The sequence below is a fragment of the Chelon labrosus genome, assembly GCF_963514085.1.
Source record: "Chelon labrosus genome assembly, chromosome: 24".
Lineage (NCBI taxonomy): Eukaryota > Metazoa > Chordata > Actinopteri > Mugiliformes > Mugilidae > Chelon > Chelon labrosus.
In genome coordinates this window covers 9222991-9241318 of record NC_140357.1, presented here as the reverse complement: position 1 = coordinate 9241318, position 18328 = coordinate 9222991, and the positions used below count along the sequence as shown (strand labels likewise).

At 40.7% G+C, this 18328-nt stretch overlaps 2 protein-coding genes across 5 annotated transcripts; both read right to left on the bottom strand.

Moving 5' to 3' along the window:
* Positions 1-115: 115 nt before the first annotated feature.
* LOC311509348 (uncharacterized protein) lies at positions 116-5219 on the bottom strand. Of its 4 annotated transcripts, XM_084574501.1 has the most exons (7): positions 4751-5219; positions 4142-4188; positions 2121-3911; positions 1510-1564; positions 1299-1417; positions 459-493; positions 116-349 (listed from the first exon to the last, which is right to left on the bottom strand). In XM_084574501.1, exons 3-7 carry the CDS (start codon positions 2217-2219, stop codon positions 202-204), a joined length of 456 nt encoding a protein of 151 aa, XP_084430627.1. In that variant the 5' UTR covers positions 2220-3911; positions 4142-4188; positions 4751-5219; the 3' UTR covers positions 116-201. The 4 variants fall into 4 exon arrangements, with proteins under 4 accessions (XP_084430627.1, XP_084430629.1, XP_084430628.1 ...); XM_084574503.1 differs by lacking the exon at positions 4751-5219 and having other exon boundaries at positions 2121-2311; positions 3286-4174; XM_084574502.1 differs by lacking the exon at positions 4751-5219 and having other exon boundaries at positions 2121-3417; positions 3602-4174.
* Positions 5220-9100: 3881 nt separating this feature from the next.
* Positions 9101-16990, bottom strand: LOC311509541 (cytosolic phospholipase A2 zeta-like; the record flags this gene model as incomplete). Its single annotated transcript, XM_084574779.1, has 11 exons — positions 9101-9699; positions 10010-10147; positions 11651-11798; positions 11877-12099; positions 12155-12402; positions 13918-14007; positions 14186-14307; positions 14395-14449; positions 15929-15971; positions 16079-16119; positions 16874-16990. The coding sequence occupies 11 exons, from the start codon at positions 16988-16990 to the stop codon at positions 9119-9121; spliced, it is 1806 nt and encodes a 601-aa protein (XP_084430905.1). The 3' UTR covers positions 9101-9118.
* Between the last annotated feature and the right edge of the window lie 1338 nt (positions 16991-18328).

Sequence of the window (18328 nt, the reverse complement as noted above, 5' to 3'; positions counted from 1 at the left end):
TCTCCTCCTCTTCCATCCTTCTTTACAAGGACCAGGAGGACAGAGAGCTAAAGCTTCCTGAGACATAGCTCTCACTCACTGGGTCCCTTTGCATTTGAAGTCCCTCCATCCTGTCTACTTATAAACTCCCTTGCAGCAATTAAGGTGTGATCTTTGTTAATGTTATGCCTTTTAATTCATGGTTTTGAAGAGCCACACTCCTCATCCTACCTTGTTGGGTTCCAGTCGAGTGTTGAGGCCTAAAAGCTTCTCCACAGCCTTCACCACTACAGCCTTCCTCTTCTGCAGGTACACTTTCTCTTGTGCCGGGATGTCGTAGGAGATACGAGCGAAACTATCTTTCTCCGTGCTGTCGGTTTGCAAAGTAAAATAAAAAGGTATCATGGTGAATTCACACACACACACACACACACATGCTCATAGTTCATCAAAGGCAACTATTGTATGTATCACCTTACCCTTCATGTATTTCCAGACTAAAATCCACAGTCTCCTGCAATGAGAAAATGCATCTTTGAAAACATCTGCCCATGTTAATGCCCTACTCATTCAACAAATAAACATTTATCATAATTGGGTTAGTTTGGGATCTAGTGAAATTGGAGGCCAGGTCAACACCTTGCACCAATTTTTTTTCGAGTTGTTCCTAAACCATTTTTGTGTCTGTGTGCCTGTGTCAGGCTGCATCCTGCTGGGGATGGCTGCTGCCGTGTCTTTGCTATGGGGTGGGGGCACCTAGTCTGATCTAGGTGGGTACTACATGTCTAAGTTACATCCACATGAATGAAAGGTCCAAAGGTTTCCAAACAGAACATTGAATTGAGACAAGATGGTTTATGTTATTAAATTCTCCTGTCATAATGTTGTGGCTGATCAGTGTATGTAATAATTGTCATGTTTATTTTTTCCTTTATTTTCCATGGACATTTTTTTCATTTAATAGCTGCAAATGCTGCAAATGCTGCAAATACGTCCCTGTTACATCCTTGTTGGGTGTCTTTGTTACATTTCCCCCAAACTGAGTTCCTACCTCATCAACGACAAGAGAAACATTTCCTGTATGTTGGGCCTGTAGTGGAGGCAGCCTGATGGAAGCAACAGGGTCTGCATCAGCAGAAGACTGACAGACAAAGGAGAGAAATAACACACTGTGTTATACGTGGTACTTGATTTTGATGAGGGGTTTGCATTGGTTGAAATAAGTGTTTAGAAGATACAGTAGCTGCTGTGAATTACTTAATTGGTTTCTGCTTTTCCTCCTTCAGTTTTATTGGTTGTATAGAATATTTAAAACTCACTGCCAGTTCAAGTTCAGTCTCCAAGTCTCTGTTGATATGGAAACACAGTTTCTGGTCCTCTGAATCTATTGTCTGGTTTTCCGGGTGGGCGCCCTTTATTTTCAGCACATGTCCTTGCACTGGTGGGGAAAAAATAAAATACACGTGGAGCTACATTATGTCATATCCAAAATAAATAAATCATCATAATTTTGTCTAACTGACAACATACAGTCAAAGCTTGGTGGCTTGTCAACTTTGATGTGCAAGGCAGAGAATGGGCCAGCCTGGGGGACACCAAGAGAGAGAAAGACATTCATTATGGTCGACCAACTTATCCAAAAAAGGTTCAAAAAAGGCAACTGGACTTGTAGAGTTTTTTGAGAAGATGTTTCACCACTAATCCAAGTAGCTTCTTCAGTTCTTGGGGACTGGTGGGAAGTCTGAGGTTTAAATAGGAACTCCTCCTGAAACTTGCTTGTTATGTTAACAGTCAGAAACCAGTGCAGCTAATTTCCATTAACGATTGGGTACTTACCTGTTGTTGAGGGGGGACTGTTTTTGCCCCCGTCCTCTTCCCTATGAATGGTGCTTGAACGACTCTCGTCGGTCAGAGGCTCCAGTGTCAAGGTGTGAATGAGGAACCTCTTTCAGAGGAAGCTCTTTTGAGGAACATCTTCTCAAAAAACTCTACAAGTCCAACTGCCTTTTTTGACACTTTTTTGGATATGTCAACCCATTTAAACCAAATTAAATTATACATTCAACTTGTCTTTGATGTTCAGCAACTATTTACAACAATTTAATATGTGATCAAGGGAGAAAAAATAACGAAAACCCTACCATCAGGATGCCGTTGGTGCCATAGTCATGTGGGATCTCCTTACTGCAAAAGGGGGAAAACATATGATCCTTATTGAGGCCAGGTATTGCTCGAAACATGAAATATTTTATGCTAGATACTAGTAATACAATACACTCAGTGACTCGTACATTGGGAGCAGCTCAAACTCAACCACAAGTTCACCCACGGTCTAGAAGAAAGTGAACAAGACAATCAGTAAGATGTGAGGTTAAAATATGCTGCAACATCTACAATAACAGAACTGTTCTTTTTAAGTCTTTCCTGCCCAGCTCAGGGTAAGGGAAGTATAAATGTTCCAGAGGGATTAGGGATTGCAGCCAATCCCCTTATCAGCCGAATAAATGACCAACTGCAATCTTGGTCTTTGGCATTGTCAGTAACAGATGGTTACTGAAGATGATTTGAAAGGTGGAGATGTCGTCTTTTGTCTTTGGCAGGTTTAGCTTTTTCAGCTTCTGAAGGAAGTTCATCTCCAGTACTTTTTTTTGTTCAGAGAGCTGATGTACAGCTCGTAATTGATGTCCTGGGTAATGATGATGATTTCCAGGAAGGTGAAGGATAATGGGACTGTTGGGGCTGGGTTCTTCCTAAAGTTTGCAAGCATCTCCAGTGTCTACACAGTGTTGCTATGGCTAATCTTCAGACAACTCAGACCTTTGTCAAATCAAGATTAGCCTAAAACAAGGTCCAACCAAAGAAATCAACATCAGGTTATCTAGGACATTTCTTCCTGGAAATCATAAGCTAGCATGCCAGTCTGAGAAGGCATCTCACTGCCTCCAGAGCTGTCAGTAAGCCTGAGGTTAGGCGATGACATGCTTGGATTGCTTATGGATCACAGACTAAGTCCTCTCTTGTTTCTTTACATACATCAAACTTGGCCTCCTTCAGCTCTTTTGCTGCCACTTGTGGCTGTCAATCTTGGGACCATCAGGATCATTTGTTCTGTCATGGCTGACTTAAACTGCATCTCTTTCTCTTTGACTTGGCCATTGTATGTACTTTTGTAGCAAAGGTGGAAGAGTCAGTGTGTCTTAATGCACATTTATGTAAAGAGCAGAGAGTCAGTGACTTTACTCACACAATTAATTTTATGGTGGAACCAGTATTATTTTGGATCTTTGGTGTTTTACAGTGTCTTACCTCAGGTTTTAAAGGAAACACCTTGGTCTCCTTCTTCCCTACAGAGAGCTTTGTGGCATCAAAGTAAACCGTGGAAATCAGGTCATCAGCACTAAAAGAATCCTGATCAAACAGGTTCATCTCCAGAATATTCTGCATAAGCGAGAGAGTTGCACAGTGTAAAAAAAACACATACCTGTACGAAGGAATTTATGATAAGATGACATCAGATTACCACAGGGGAAAAAAAGTTAAACAAATGTTCAGAGTAGCCTGCGGTTCTGGTCCAGTGGGATTACTCTGAAAATAAGGACAGTCATTATATAAATGGACTCACTTTCAATTGGCTGGGCACCCTAAAGGTAAAGGTTTCATTCCACTCAGGGTTGTTTTCATTTGAAATAGTTTTTGTGCGCCAGGTCCTCTTTGACGCCGTAGGCAGCGAGAGAGTGACATAGCAGTCAGATTTAGAGACTAAACCAAAGGAAGAGGAAAAAAATAAAAAAGGTTTGCAGTTTGAAAAAACTGAAATGCACAGAGGATTTCTTAAATATATTTTAAAGACAATACTCACAGTAATCTTGAGACTTGGTTGTGGCCCTCAGTATGGTGACGTTCAGGGTCAAGTAGTAGACGGTTTCCTTCTGCTGAATGAACCAACGTACGAAATCGAGTTTAAAAAAATAAAAAAATAAGAAATCTGCTTCTTTACCTCTGCAGCTTGATGTCACAGAGAATCTGTTTTAAAATGTGAATGTTCATTAGTAGTGCTGCATGTTCAAAGTGGTTTAAAATGGAATTAACAGCACACAATATTTTAAAGGACTGCACACAGTCATCAACCATTAAAACTCTAACATGACATTGGAAATTTTACCCCCAGCATGACTCCTTTGAGATGGTCCCTTCTGCTATCCTTCCTTTCTGAAAAGAAAATGCTTTTTAAATTAATTTCTTTTAAATAAAAACATTGCATTTTAGCTTGAAAGGAAAAAAAAAAGAGGAGATCAAAGTCACAAAGCAACATTTAACTTACTAACTGAAGAAATCTTTGAAGAAGAGGACACAAGGTTGATGGCGTTCTGTTCAGCAGTGAGCAGTAATTGAGATGGATTTACAGATTGCCTCAATACTAATTACTGGAATTACTGTTAGACTTGTGGATTAGTATTCAACTCACAACACAGGCAGTGTTGACTTCTGTTTTTAAATGCAGTTTTTCACATTTCATCTTCCAAAGCCTTTAATTTCGATATAATATCTGGATTAAAAAACCCAAATGTATATTCAAGATAAAAGAGAAGTTGTCATAGATGAAGACTAACTGAGTTACAGTCTTTTAGACTAGATTAGATTAATCAGGCATTAAGTCTGAATTTGTAACATTTTAAAATATGAATATTTATATAATAATTAAACACAGTTATTACATTACTTAAAATCTCTTATTTTTTAGCAAGCTTATATAAATCAAATGTAAACCAACCTCCTTGGGGTTTCCTCTTCTTTAAGTCCTCTTCACAAAATGTGTACTCAACAGTACTCAGCTTGAGCTGTGTTTGCTTTTATAGAGGGCAACCTGTCCCTGTTACAAGGAAGTATCTATTATGTAAATTGTGAGTCAGGTTGTTGTGGTAAAGGGAGTGGGGAAAAAAACGGGTAGCCATGCCTCAAAATGAACCTGGTGCAACAGAAGCTTTATGAACCTGTAGTGACAGGTTTTGACTCTGAGTCAGTCAGTTGCGTTAAACGGTGCGTAGTATTACATCTACGAATGTACTATGAAGCCACTTGGGCTTTTTTTAATTGACACACTCTGGAGTCAAACAAAGCAGGAAAATCCAACTCCTTGCAATAGTAGAAAGTCATTTTAAAAAGTTACAAATGTGCATCCCTCTAAGTTGTTCACTGCTGCCAGTTAATTGTCTTATTATTTACATGGTTATATTTTATTATTGTGTCTTATAGCCTTGTAACCATAATGGCATGTAATCACCCAGAAAAAAACTAAGAAGTACCATGCACACTTGGTTTGTAGCCCAATAAACAATACTATTTACAAGGTTTGCTTCGTTGCCTATAATAACCCAAAATGTCAATCCCTTACAACTTCTGTGTTGAATTTCTGTCTGTCCTCTTTTGATTTGCTGCGGCTAGTCTAGTGTATAAAACTTCAATGACTGAGCATTATGTCTAGATCCTTAAGATCCAAATGGAACTGTCAAAGTTTTAGTGTTGGTTGCATTCACTGTGTAGCCTTGCATGTGCCAGCCCAATCGGACTCAACCGCTGTGTTGCTGCAGCCTGTCCAAGCAATTGCTAAAGCTGCTTTTGAACATTACTGTTACAGTCCCCAGATTGTACTACTATTATATATATATATACCATGACCACTGGTGAGAAGATGCAAGACTGTGTCTCTAAAGGGACTCATATGGTCAATAGCAATACTCAGTAGGCTGTGGCATTCAAACCACGATTGATTGGTAATCAGGGGCCTGAAGTGGGATTCACCACCTCCGGCTGATTTCTGTTCTGGGCTCTCGAACTGTAGTCAAAGCCGACCCTGTTTTCAATTTGACTGAAACCTGTAGAGACATATTTGGAAAGTGCTTCTATGTACACCTTTGAGAGACAGTAACACAACTGATTGAGGGAATCAAATGAAAGTGAGCCAGAATACTTATCATTCATTTAATTTATTACATTAAAATACTTTAAAAGACTTTACCACACCATGCTGTATGTTATTAATGAACAAACTACAACCAATGAGCATTATTAGTCATGATGTACCGTATAGATTATGGGCAATACGTGAAATTTAACTAGGAATCCACACAGCAAAACAAATCAGAAAGGTAGTTGTAAGTGTGTCAATATAACTTTATGCTTCATAAAGATAATAGTTAAACATATACAATTTACAGTAAACTAAAGAAATAACATTGTTGAAAATGAACCATTAAATCAACATTTATTCATGATTTATGTAGAAGCCCTGATTCAGTTTATTGCTATTTACCAAATGTACAAATTTAACTTAGGCCACTTAGTGAGTTGGGCAAATGTCATTCCTATTGCTTTATCTTGGACTCCTTCCTCTGCAGGGCCTTCTGGAGGACCTTGTGGATGCTCTCCTTGTTGTTCGAGATGTTAAAAAACACATGAAAAGACTGATTGGACCAACTTATAACATCTTTCTAAAGTTAACACTGAACGAATCACATGAAACAATGGTGTTGCAGTTCCTTGCATCATCGAGCAATCAGTATTTACCAGCTTCACTTTCACAGCTCTTTATCCAGTCCTTCATGTTGACTGCAGTGTATATAGGGAAAGAGTTTTGTCCTTCATTGACTGTCATCTGCTGGTCTGACAGGGTACTGGTTAATTTCTATAATTCCAAACGCATATTATAATTATTGTCTTGCAGAACAGGCCGAACGTATTGATGAAGGACACGGAGTAGCCCGTCTTGCCTTTCTGTGCCGATTCTGTGTTGTAATAATGGAGTTTCTCAGGAGAGATGAGGCTCTTGGTGATCTGTTCCCTTACTGCTGAGATGAAGGTATTTATTTGCTGTGACTCGTTAGCTTCCTGATACAAAGTAGATATAGTCCTGTTTACAGTGGGAGATGATACTGTTATTTCTCTCTGAAGTCATTGGTCCTTTTCATGCTTGAAAAGTCTAAAGACCCAGATATTAGTCTGACCAGGTGGTCTGGCATGCGAACCTTTAGAAATTGGCTTTTGTTGCACCGTTTAAGTCTTTCCCACCACTTTGACATTCAGTAACGACTGGCATGATTTGATTTGTTTCCTGAATGACGGGCAATGATTTCAGGATGTGTTTTCAGGTAGTGAACACGAGAAGGCAGACTTGACGTTGATGTCAGACTCAATGCAGCAATGTCCAAGCAGCCACACATGAGGGCAAATTAGTTAAATATGATTTAAAAAAAATAAATAAAAAATGGTAATAACCTTGAATGTGGACCATTACATTCCTTCATTTTAGAATTTTTTAAGAATAAAGCTGAATACTGAGGACAGTTTTCTTCCCCAGTCATCTGGTCAACAAAGACTCGTACATAGATAAACTGTAGATTCAGTGTTGCAATGTAAAGGGATGAGATTAAATAGAATTAGAATCAGAAAAGACTTTATTGCCAAGTATGTTTGTACGTACAAGGAATTTGCTTTGTTGTTGTTGCACCCAATTAATCAGTGAAATTAATCTGTTATCCACACAAACAATAATATGTTGAAGCACAAAAAGACATTAATTTCTGTTGGACTGAGATGCTCTCAGATTTCACAATCAACCATTTTCTAGGTGGCTTTGAAGATAACTTGATGTGTTTCACACCGAGCAGATATCAACTATTTCTCTATCTTTGACTCCCTCCTCTGCAGGGCCTTCTGGAGGACCTCACAGATGCTCTCCTTGTTATTCAGGATGTTGTAAGCAGTGAGGTCCACCAGAGCGTCGAAATTCTCTTTGGAGTAGCACAGATGGGAGGAGGTGTATGGAGATTCACGGCTCTCCACGTTCACCTTCCCGGCTTCTATTTCCTCCTTAGTCACACGTTTCATGCCTGCAAAGACGCATGATGATGCATGATGATGATGATGATGATGATAAAGCTGGATTAATTGTGCATTACAAAAAATATTAAACACACACACACATTGTTGTGAACAGAACAGATGCACTCTAATTTGGCCTTGGAAAGAATTTATAATCCTGAAGGTGAACTTACTTTTGCAAATTTCTGATATGTAATATTGGCACACTTTTCTCCATTTAACAAAAACTTACCAGGACTTTTGTACTCTCTGTACGTCACGTTTACCAGTGGGAAGTGAATCACAATGGGGGCCTTGGGATTCTCCTTATCCTCCAAAATGTAGACCTCCTTCTTCGGCTCCTTCTCCAGACTGTCAAAGTCAGCATTGGGGAAGGGGATGTTGTGTTCTTTGCAGTATTCAGCTGTCTTCTTCATGACCTGATAAATTAAATGGAATAATGTTAAATTTTACTTATCTTGAATGTTTATTTATTTATTTATTTTTTACAGTGCAGAATCAAATACAGAAAAGGTAATAACCTCCCATGGAGAACTATTTGGATGCTCAAACTTCCTCTTTGAAAGCATGCCAATAGATAATGGGGATATGTATATGAGCTCCAGGAAAATTGGTCTTTCCAGTTATATAATATTTGCTTCTGGTCCTAGAAACTGCTACTGACCTCCTTCAGCAGAAATAATAACTTGTGCATAGTAACGTTTATTGGTCTCTAATAGCACCCATGCAGAAGTCCTTCAGCTGCAAGATGTTTAACAGTTTTCTTGCCATAAGTGACATTTATACATCTTCTGACATCGTTTCCTATCTGGGCCTTTGACTATGGCCATAGATCTTGACATGATGATGATACAGGCTTCAGTACCAAAGAGGATACCAGAGGTCAGAGGTTTAGATAAGACAGCTTCCACTTGTCACTTCCTTTCGAGTACCAATCATTGGGCCCAGAATACCAAGGAGGTTAGTTTCCATGGAATGAACTTAATTTTTCACATCACTAGGTTTTCAGACTTTGACACTAAACTAAATGCATCGATTATTATGGTTTAAAATGGGTAAAGTCTCTTTGAGTTAATCTAGAATCTTGGTTTAATGGTTTGGGATACTGGAGACAAGACCTGGTGCAAAAGGCATCTCACAGATGTGATGTGGAAAGTCTGAAGTAGGAGTAGGTGTGGATACCTAGAGTTTCTACCCCATACGTCAACAAAAACAAAAACAAAAAAATGCCTGGAGGAGATCTTTGCTATTAACAAAATCTTCAGACCATCTTTCTGTTTACATTGAGCATGTGCTGCGGTTCCCACGAGTAATTCAGGCTTATGATGACGTCCACGTCTCTCTCAGGCCGCAGGATCGGCGGACAGCCGATGTTGATGGCATGGGCAGAATCGACCATGTGCAGAGTGGTGTCACTGGGAGTCAGCTTGTTCGGGAAGGCATCCGGGTGGTTTTCTGTGCAAAGAACAGAAGGAAATGTCGAATGTAAGGATGTGTTAATGATGAGGAGGCCATATGGCTTCCTCATCATGGCTTTTTTTTTACCTTTATGTGCCTGGAAGTAGCTGCATTCATCGTAGTTCGAGCGCAGGAAGAAACCATGCGTGAAATTGTGCATCTCAGACATGAATGGACGATCCTTGAAGAGTTCGGTCAGTGAACTGAAAATTGATGCTATCGAGAAATTTCTGGTTCGAAGTGTAGGTTCTGAATCATCTCCTACAAAAGAAGACAGAATACACGCACAGGATTTAAGAGGGGAATAGTCACATCTTCTTACTGTAGTTGTTTTTGTATTATTTAAATACTGGCTGCACTGCAACCCTGCAGAAAGAAATGCAACTAATGATAGCAGTATACAAACCATTGCAGGTCAGAAGGAGAATGATTGCAGTAACTACAAGCATGGTGAGTGCTTAAATGTTTAAATTTATTACCTGGGATTCTCTCATCTTCTTCCATGGAGGCTCTCGAAGTGGATGCATTTTGTACAACAATGTTATAAATCTCAGTTATGCTTGCAGAGAAGAAACTGCTCCATATTCCTGATGAGGATGACATAAAAATAAAATAAAATAAAAGATATTGTCATACTGGAGTTTTATCCCACTGGGATGTTGACACATTTTTTTTACTGGGTAAGTGTTCTCACCAATCAGGTAAGGGAGGCGGAGCTGTGAGAGCTCCATGGTCTTATGGCCGAGGAGGAACTGGCTTCCTAAGTCCTTGCTTTGGATGAAAGCTCCATATTTTAGGAGCCCCACCTCGTAGGGGGTGAACTCACACCACTCTGTCAACAAGAGCAGTTAAATTAAGAAAAAATGAATGAATTGTGCAGTTTTTTAGCAGCATTCCTGTCCTAAGTAGTGCAGTTCCCCAAACCACACTGTGAGCGAGGTGCAGATGACACTCTCAGCTGTATTTCATTGTTGTCATCATTGGGATTTCTTTAGCAGCTGCTGAGTGTCCTTGCTGATGTACTGTATAGTCTGAGAAATGGTTTTCACCCTCTCCACCTCCGTCTTACTGATGTACAAGGTTTCTTCTGCAATCTTTATGATACTGGTGTTGGTCTGGGAGGCTACACAGTTATGGGTGACCGAGCAGACTGAGCACACACTCCTGAGGGGTCCCGATGCTCACAGTCCTGCTATCCGATATCTGGTTTCCCACTCTGACTGAGGTCTGTCTGTCAACATCCAGTTACAGATGGAGTCAGTCCAAGGGTCAGAAGCTTTTTAAGTCTAAGTATGAATGAATGAATGAACAAATAGCATTCTGACGTACGTGTCCTTACCCTCCAAGTGTGTGAGAGCAGCGCTGACAGTATCATCAGTTGTACTGTAACTGTAATGTGTCAACAGCATCTAGGAAGGTCTTTTTCTTTATTTTATGTTATGTGCAACATAACTATCCTCTCAAAGCACTTCATAACAATTTGGGACGGGTGCTCATTCAGGCAGGTTCTTGGGAGGTGCACAATAATTGTAGACTTAAAAACAGGTTGACACCGAGCACTGGGCAAGGGACATATTAAAGATGTCTGTGCCCTCGGATGTTATCTGTGAGCGAGGTTGCTTCCTTGGTTATGTTCTCCTCAGAACTGTGCACATCTACCCCAAAGACACGGAGAGGGTCCATCCTCTGGTCGGTGTTGAAGGTCTCAAAGCGACCTCAGGACTCATTCAGTTTATCTGGGAGGGAGATTTTACTGGTTGTTGTGTCTTCTGTCAGTATGCTGTGACGTGCTGAAAACCATGCCACATGCTCCGGGAATCAGAGTTGGTGCAATCTCCCTCCATGATTAGACTGTCCTGTCTTTTCTCTACACAGGTCATATCTTGCCTTCTTGTCACCTGAGACAAATGCAGCCGAGCGAGCACATACTGAAGCATGCACTTCACCAATGACTCTAGGTTTATCGCTCAGAAAGGTCCTGCAGTCTTAGGTGGGATTAATCTGCTGACATGCACATTCTTCCAAGTCCAAGTCAGAGTCCTCTCTCAAGGCAGCAGGTTTAAAAACACCCCAGGTTTTGCTTTCGATGAAGTTCTCACACCTTATTTAAAACTGGAGGAGGTAGTTTGAGGAGTTGTCTGTAGGCTACTTAGGAAAAAACATAGATGTGTTGTGATTGTCCAAAATGAAAGAAAAGACGAGCATAAAAGATTGTATTAAAAGGTTCAACTGTCACTGAGTCCGTCATTTTTAGACACAACGTGCTGCAATCCTGTGTAAATAAAAATAATCAAGTAGTTTTCATATGTACATTCATCTGAGTTGGATTAATGTCTCCAAGGATATTTACCTGCTTCTGTTTCACAGCCCGTATGGTCCTTTATGTTGACAGCAGTGTATATAGGGAGAGGGTTTTGACCTTCATTCACAGTCATCTGCTGGTCTGACAGGGTACTGGTCAGTTTCTGCAGTTTCCAAACACATTATTATGATTATTGGCTTTGTGCTTTATTTTTGATTCTTTGAAAAGTTTTGAAATAGTTGAGTACTTATCTGCTCACCTTCTGAAAGACGAGTTGCTCACAGATCAGACCGAACAAATCATCGACCGACACAGAGTAGCCGTCATTAGCTTTCTGTTTCAGCTCTTTATAGTAATAGTATAATTCTTTCAAATGGAAAAGGCTCTGATCCCGCCTGTCAAGATGTTCCCTTACTGCTGAGATGAAGGTGTTGATGTCCTGCTGTGACCAGTTAGCTTCCTGATACAAGCTAGACATAGCCCTGTTGACCATGGGAGATAATACTGTTATTTCACTGTGAAATCATTGGTCCTGTTCATGTTTGAAAAGTGTAAGGACCCAGATATTTGTCTGACCAGGTGGATCCAGACACTCCAGTGATGTACGTGACAGCATCCAGGACGCCGAGTTCCTTCAGACCCTTCAGACTGCCAAACAGGCCTGTCATTGCTCTAGAGCCTCCACCTGAAGCCACCACTGCTACAGTTGGCACCTGGACACAGAACACAGCAAAGGATTTACATACTGTGAGTGTGTTGAACGGTACTACTATTTTCAAAAAAGGCTTGATTAATTATTTTTTGTGAATTTGGTGTATTTTATTCGCCCGATGACAGCTGGGATAGGCTCCAGCAGACCCCTTAGCGACCCTTATCGGGAATAAGCAGGTACAGAAGATGAAGATGGTGCATTTTATTACAGGGAATCAAAAAGTCCTGTTAGGGTGCCCATGGGAAGTGCTATAACAACAGAACAAACACAGAACAGACACTGATTTCCCTCTCACATGACACCAAAGTTTGTCTTTTCTCATCTAATCCAGGTAAATCCTGCAATCTACTGCAGCAAGTGTTTACAAATGACATATTATGAAGTTATTATATCCGTATTTGCTGCTCTTACCTACAAAGGTGTGTCTTAACCCTCTCCTTCTCTGTTCATCTCAGTTCTCAACCACACCCTCCCCATCCCTCTCCTTTCCTCTCTTCCTCTTCCATCTTTCTATGAAGGGACCAGGAGGACAGAGAGCCAAAGCATCCTGAGACATAACTCTCACTCCCTGAATCCCTCTGCATCTTATCTGATTTAAAGAGCCACACTCCTCGTCCTACCTTGTTGGGTTTGAGTCGAGTGTTGAGGCCTAAAAGCTTCTCCACAGCCTGCGCCACAACAGCCTCCCTCTTCTGCAGGTACTCTTTCTATTGTGCTGGGATGTCGTAGCCAATGCGAGTAAAAATATCTTTCTCTGTGCTGTCGGTTTGCAAAGTTAAATAAAAAGGTATCATGGTGAATGCACACACACACATACGTGCTAATAGTTCATCAAAGGGAACTCTTGTATGAATCCCCTTACCCTTCATGTATTTCCAGACCAAAATCCACAGTCTCCTGCAATGAAAAAACGCATCTTTGAAAACATCTGCCAATGTCAATGCCCTACTCATCCAACAAATAAACATTTGTCATACTTGATCAGTTTGGGATCGAGTGAATTTGGAGGCCAGGTCAACACGTTGTGCTGTTCTTTGTGTTTTTTTGAGTTGTTCCTAAACCATTTTTGTGTGTGTGCCTGTGTCAGGCTGTATCCTGCTGGGGATGGCTGCTGCCATCAAGGAATGTCAGTGCTATGGGGTGGGGGTGCCTGGTCTGGTCTAGGTGGGTGGTACATGTCGAAGTAACGCCCAAACATTGCCAAGCAGAACACTCAATTGAGACAAGATGGTCAACTTCTTTATTATGACCACTATGGTTATAATGTTGTGGCTGATCGGGATATGTAGTAATTGTCATGTATATGTATTTATTTTCTTTTTTTTTTTTTTTTTACTTTCCATGGGCAAATGCTGCACATATGTCCATGTTACACCCTTGTTGGGTGTCTTTGTCACATTTCCTCTAAACCAGGGTTGGTCTTCAATATGACCGGTTGTTAATTCTTCAGCCATAAAGGTAGAAATAGAGCTGATCTGGTGCCACCACTCAGCCATGCTGCAAGTCTGGACCAGGCTTTTGGCAGTGCAATGGAAAAAAAGGCGAACATGGCTTAGAAAATGTATACTGCACAAAACTGAGTTCCTACCTCATCAACGACAAGAGAAACTTTTCCTGTATGTTGGGCCTGTAGTGGAGGCAGCTTGATGAGCGCAAAAGGGTCTGCGTCGGCAGAAGACTGACAGAAAAAAGAGAGAAATAAGATGCCGTGTTATGCGTGGTATTTGATTTTGATGAGGGGTTTGCATTGGTTGAAATAAGTGTTTAGAAGATACAGTAGCTGCTGTGAATTACTTAATTGGTTTCTGCTTTTCCTCCATCAGTTTTATTGGTTGTATAGAATATTTAAAACTCACTGCCAGTTCAAGTTCAGTCTCCAAGTCTCTGTTGATATAGAAAATCAGTTTCTGGTCTTCTGAATCTATTGTCTGGTTTTCCGGGTGGGCACCCTTTATTTTCAGCATCTTTCCTTTAAGCACTGGTGGGAAAAGACAATAATAAATGCGGAGCTATGTCATGTCTAAAATAAATAAATCTTCATAATTTTGTCTAACTGACAACATACAGTCAAAGCTTGGTGGCTTGTCAACTTTGATGTGCAAGGCAGAGAATGGGCCAGCCTGGGGGACACCAAGAGAGAGAAAGACATTCATAATGGTCAACCCATTTAAACCAAATCACATTGTACGTTAAACTTGTCTTTGATGTGCAACAACGAAAATTGCTTGGAGCATTATGATGGACAAACCACAGATATACACTATATTACCAAAAGTATTCGCTCACCTGCCTTTACTCATTCTATGAACTGAAGTGCCATCCCATTCCTAACTCATAGAATTCAATATGATGTCGGTCCACCTTTTGCAGCTATTACAGCTTCAACTCTTCTGGGAAGACTGTCCACAAGGTTGAGGAGAGTGTTTATAGGAATTTTTGACCATTCTTCCAAAAGCGCATTGGTGAGGTCACACACTGATGTTGGTCGAGAAGGCCTGGCTCTCAGTCTCCGCTCTAATTCATCCCAAAGGTGTTCTATCGGGTTCAGGTCAGGACTCTGTTCAGGCCAGTCAAGTTCATCCACACCAGACTCTGTCATCCACGTCTTTATGGACCTTGCTTTGTGCACTGGTGCACAGTCATGTTGGAAGAGGAAGGGGCCCGCTCCAAACTGTTCCCACAAGGTTGGGAGCATGGAATTGTCCAAAATGTTTTGGTATCCTGAAGCATTCAATGTTCCTTTCACTGGAACTAAGGGGCCAAGCCCAGCTCCTGAAAAACAACCCCATACCATAATTCCTCCTCCACCAAATTTCACAGTTGGCACAATGCAATCTGAAATGTACCGTTCTCCTGGCAACCTCCAAACCCAGACTCGTCCATCAGATTGCCAGATGGAAAAGCGTGATTCATCACTCCAGAGAACGCGTCTCCACTGCTCTAGAGGCCAGTGGCGGCGTGCTTTACACCATTGCATCCGACGCCTTGCATTGCACTTGGTGATGTGTGGCTTGGCTGCAGCTGCTCGGCCATGGAAACCCATTCCATGAAGCTCTCTGCGTACTGTACTTGGGCTAATCTGAAGGTCACATGAAGTTTGTAGCTCTGTAGCAATTGACTGTGCAGAAAGTCGGCGACCTCTTTGCACTATGCGCTTCAGCATCCGCTGACCCCTCTCCGTCACTTTACGTGGCCTACCACTTCGTGGCTGAGTTGCTGTTTTTCCCAAACGCTTCCATTTTGTTATAATAGAGCTGACAGTTGACTGTGGAATATTTAGGAGCGAGGAAATTTCACGACTGGATTTGTTGCACAAGTGGCATCCTATGACAGTTCCACGCTGGAATTCACTGAGCTCCTGAGAGCGGCCCATTCTTTCACAAATGTCTTGTTTCACAGTCTGCATGCCTGAGTGCTTGAATTTATACACCTGGGGCCAGGCCAAGTGATTAGAACACCTGATTCTGATCATTTGAATGGGTGAGCGAATACTTTTGGTAATATAGTGTATCTAATATATAAATATGAGTTAAAAACATTATGCTGAGAAAGAAAAATTTAATACGTGATCAAGGGAGAAAAAATGACGAAAACCCTACCATCAGGATGCCGTTGGTGCCATAGTCATATGGGGTCTCCTTACTGCAAAAGGGGGAAAACATATGATCCTTATTGAGCCTGGGTATTGGTCGACACACGAAATATTTTATGCTAGACACTAGTAATAGAATACACACAGTGACTCATACCTTGGGAGCAGCTCAAACTCAACCACAAGTTCACCCGTGGTCTAGAAGAAAGTGAACAAGACAATCAGTAAGATGTGAGGTTAAAATATGCTGCAACATCTACAATAACAGAACTGTTCTTTTTAAGTCTTTCCTGCCCAGCTCAGGGTAAGGGAAGTATAAATGTTCCAGAGGGATTAGGAATTGCAGCCAATCCCCTTATCAGCCGAATAAATGACCAACTGCAATCTTGGTCTTTGGCATTGTCAGTAACAGATGGTTACTGAAGATGATTTGAAAGGTGGAGATGTCGTCTTTTGTCTTTGGCAGGTTTAGCTTTTTCAGCTTCTGAAGGAAGTTCATCTCCAGTACTTTTTTTTGTTCAGAGAGCTGATGTACAGCTCGTAATTGATGTCCTGGGTAATGATGATGATTTCCAGGAAGGTGAAGGATAATGGGACTGTTGGGGCTGGGTTCTTCCTAAAGTTTGCAAGCATCTCCAGTGTCTACACAGTGTTGCTATGGCTAATCTTCAACCTTTGGACAGACCTTTATCGAATTGAGATTAGCCTAAAATGAGGTTCAACCAAAGAAATCAACATCAGGTTATCCGACACATTTCTTCGTGGAAATCATAAACTAGCATGCCAGTCTGAGAAGGCATCTCTCTGCCTCCAGAGCTGTCAGTAAGCCTGAGGTTAGGTGATGACATGCTTGGATTTCTCATGGATCACAAACCAAGTCATCTCTCATCCCTTTAAGCAGGCGATTGTCTCCACATACATCTAACTTGGCATCTGTTTTACAGTGTCTTACCTCAGGGTTTAAAGGAAACACCTTGGTCTCCTTCTTCCCTACAGGGAGCTCTGTGACGTCAAAGTAAACCGTGGAAATCAGGTCATCCGCAATAGAATCCTGATCAAACAGGTTCATCTCCAGAATATTCTGTGTAAACGAGAGAGTTGCAGAGTTGCAAAAAACACATGCCTGTACGAAGGAATTAAGATAAAAAATAAATAAATAAATAAACAAATGTTCAGAATCGCTTGTGGTTCTGGTCCAGTGGGATTACTTTGAAAATAAGGACAGTCATTATATAAATGGACTCACTTTCAATTGGCTGGGGACCCTAAAGGTAAATGTTTCGTTCCACTCAGGTTTGTCATTGTTCCAAATAGTTTTCGTGCGCCAGGTCCTCTTAGATGTCGTAGGCAGCGAGAGAGTGACATAGCAGTCAGATTCAGAGACTGAACCGAAATAACAGGAAAAAAGGAAAAAAGGTTTGCAGTCTGAAAAAACTGAAATGCACAGGGAATTTCTTAAATATCTTTTAAAGACAATACTCACTGTTATGTCGAGACTTGGTTGTGGCCCTCAGTATGGTGACGTTCAGGGTCAAGTAGGAGACAGTTTCCTTCTGCTGAATGAACCAACGTACGAAATCGAGTTTAAGAAAAATAAGAAATCTGCTTCTTTACCTCTGCAGCTTGCTGTCACAGAGAATCTTTATTTAAAATGTGGATGTTCTGACATTAACAGTGCTGCATGTCATCACTGGTTGAATTGGTTTAAAATAGAATTAATATTTTAAAGAACTGCACAGAGTCATCCACCATTAAAACTCTAACATGATATTGGAAATTTTACCCCCAACATGACTCTTTTGAGACGATCCCTCCTGCTATCCTTCCTTCCTGAAAAGAAATGCTTTCTAAATTAATTTTGTTTAAATAAAAACATTGCATTTTAGCATGACAGGAAAAAAAAAAATTTATAAAATAAAAGATGAGATCAAAGTCACAAAGCAACATTTAACTTACCAATTGAAGAAGTCCCAAAATTTCTGCAGGGCTGTGAAGAAGAGGACGCAAGGTTGATGTTGTTCTTTTCAGCAGTGAGCAGTAAATTAGATGGATTTACAGATTGCCTCAATACTAATTAGTGGAATTACTGTTCATTTGTGGATTAGTATTCAACTGACAACACAGGCAGTGTTGACTTCTGTTTTTAAATGCAGTTTTTCACATTTCATCTGCCGCAGCCTTTAATTTCGATATAATGTCTGGATTAAAGAACCCAAATGTATATTCAGGATACAAGAGACATTATTACACTTTATTACTTAAATCTCAAATTTTTTGCAAGCTTAAGTAAATCAAATGTAAACCAACCTCCTTGGGGTTTTCCTCTTCTTTAAGTCCTCTTCACAAATGTGTCCTAGACAGTACTCAGCTTGAGCTGTGTTTGCTTTTATAGAGGACAACCTATCCC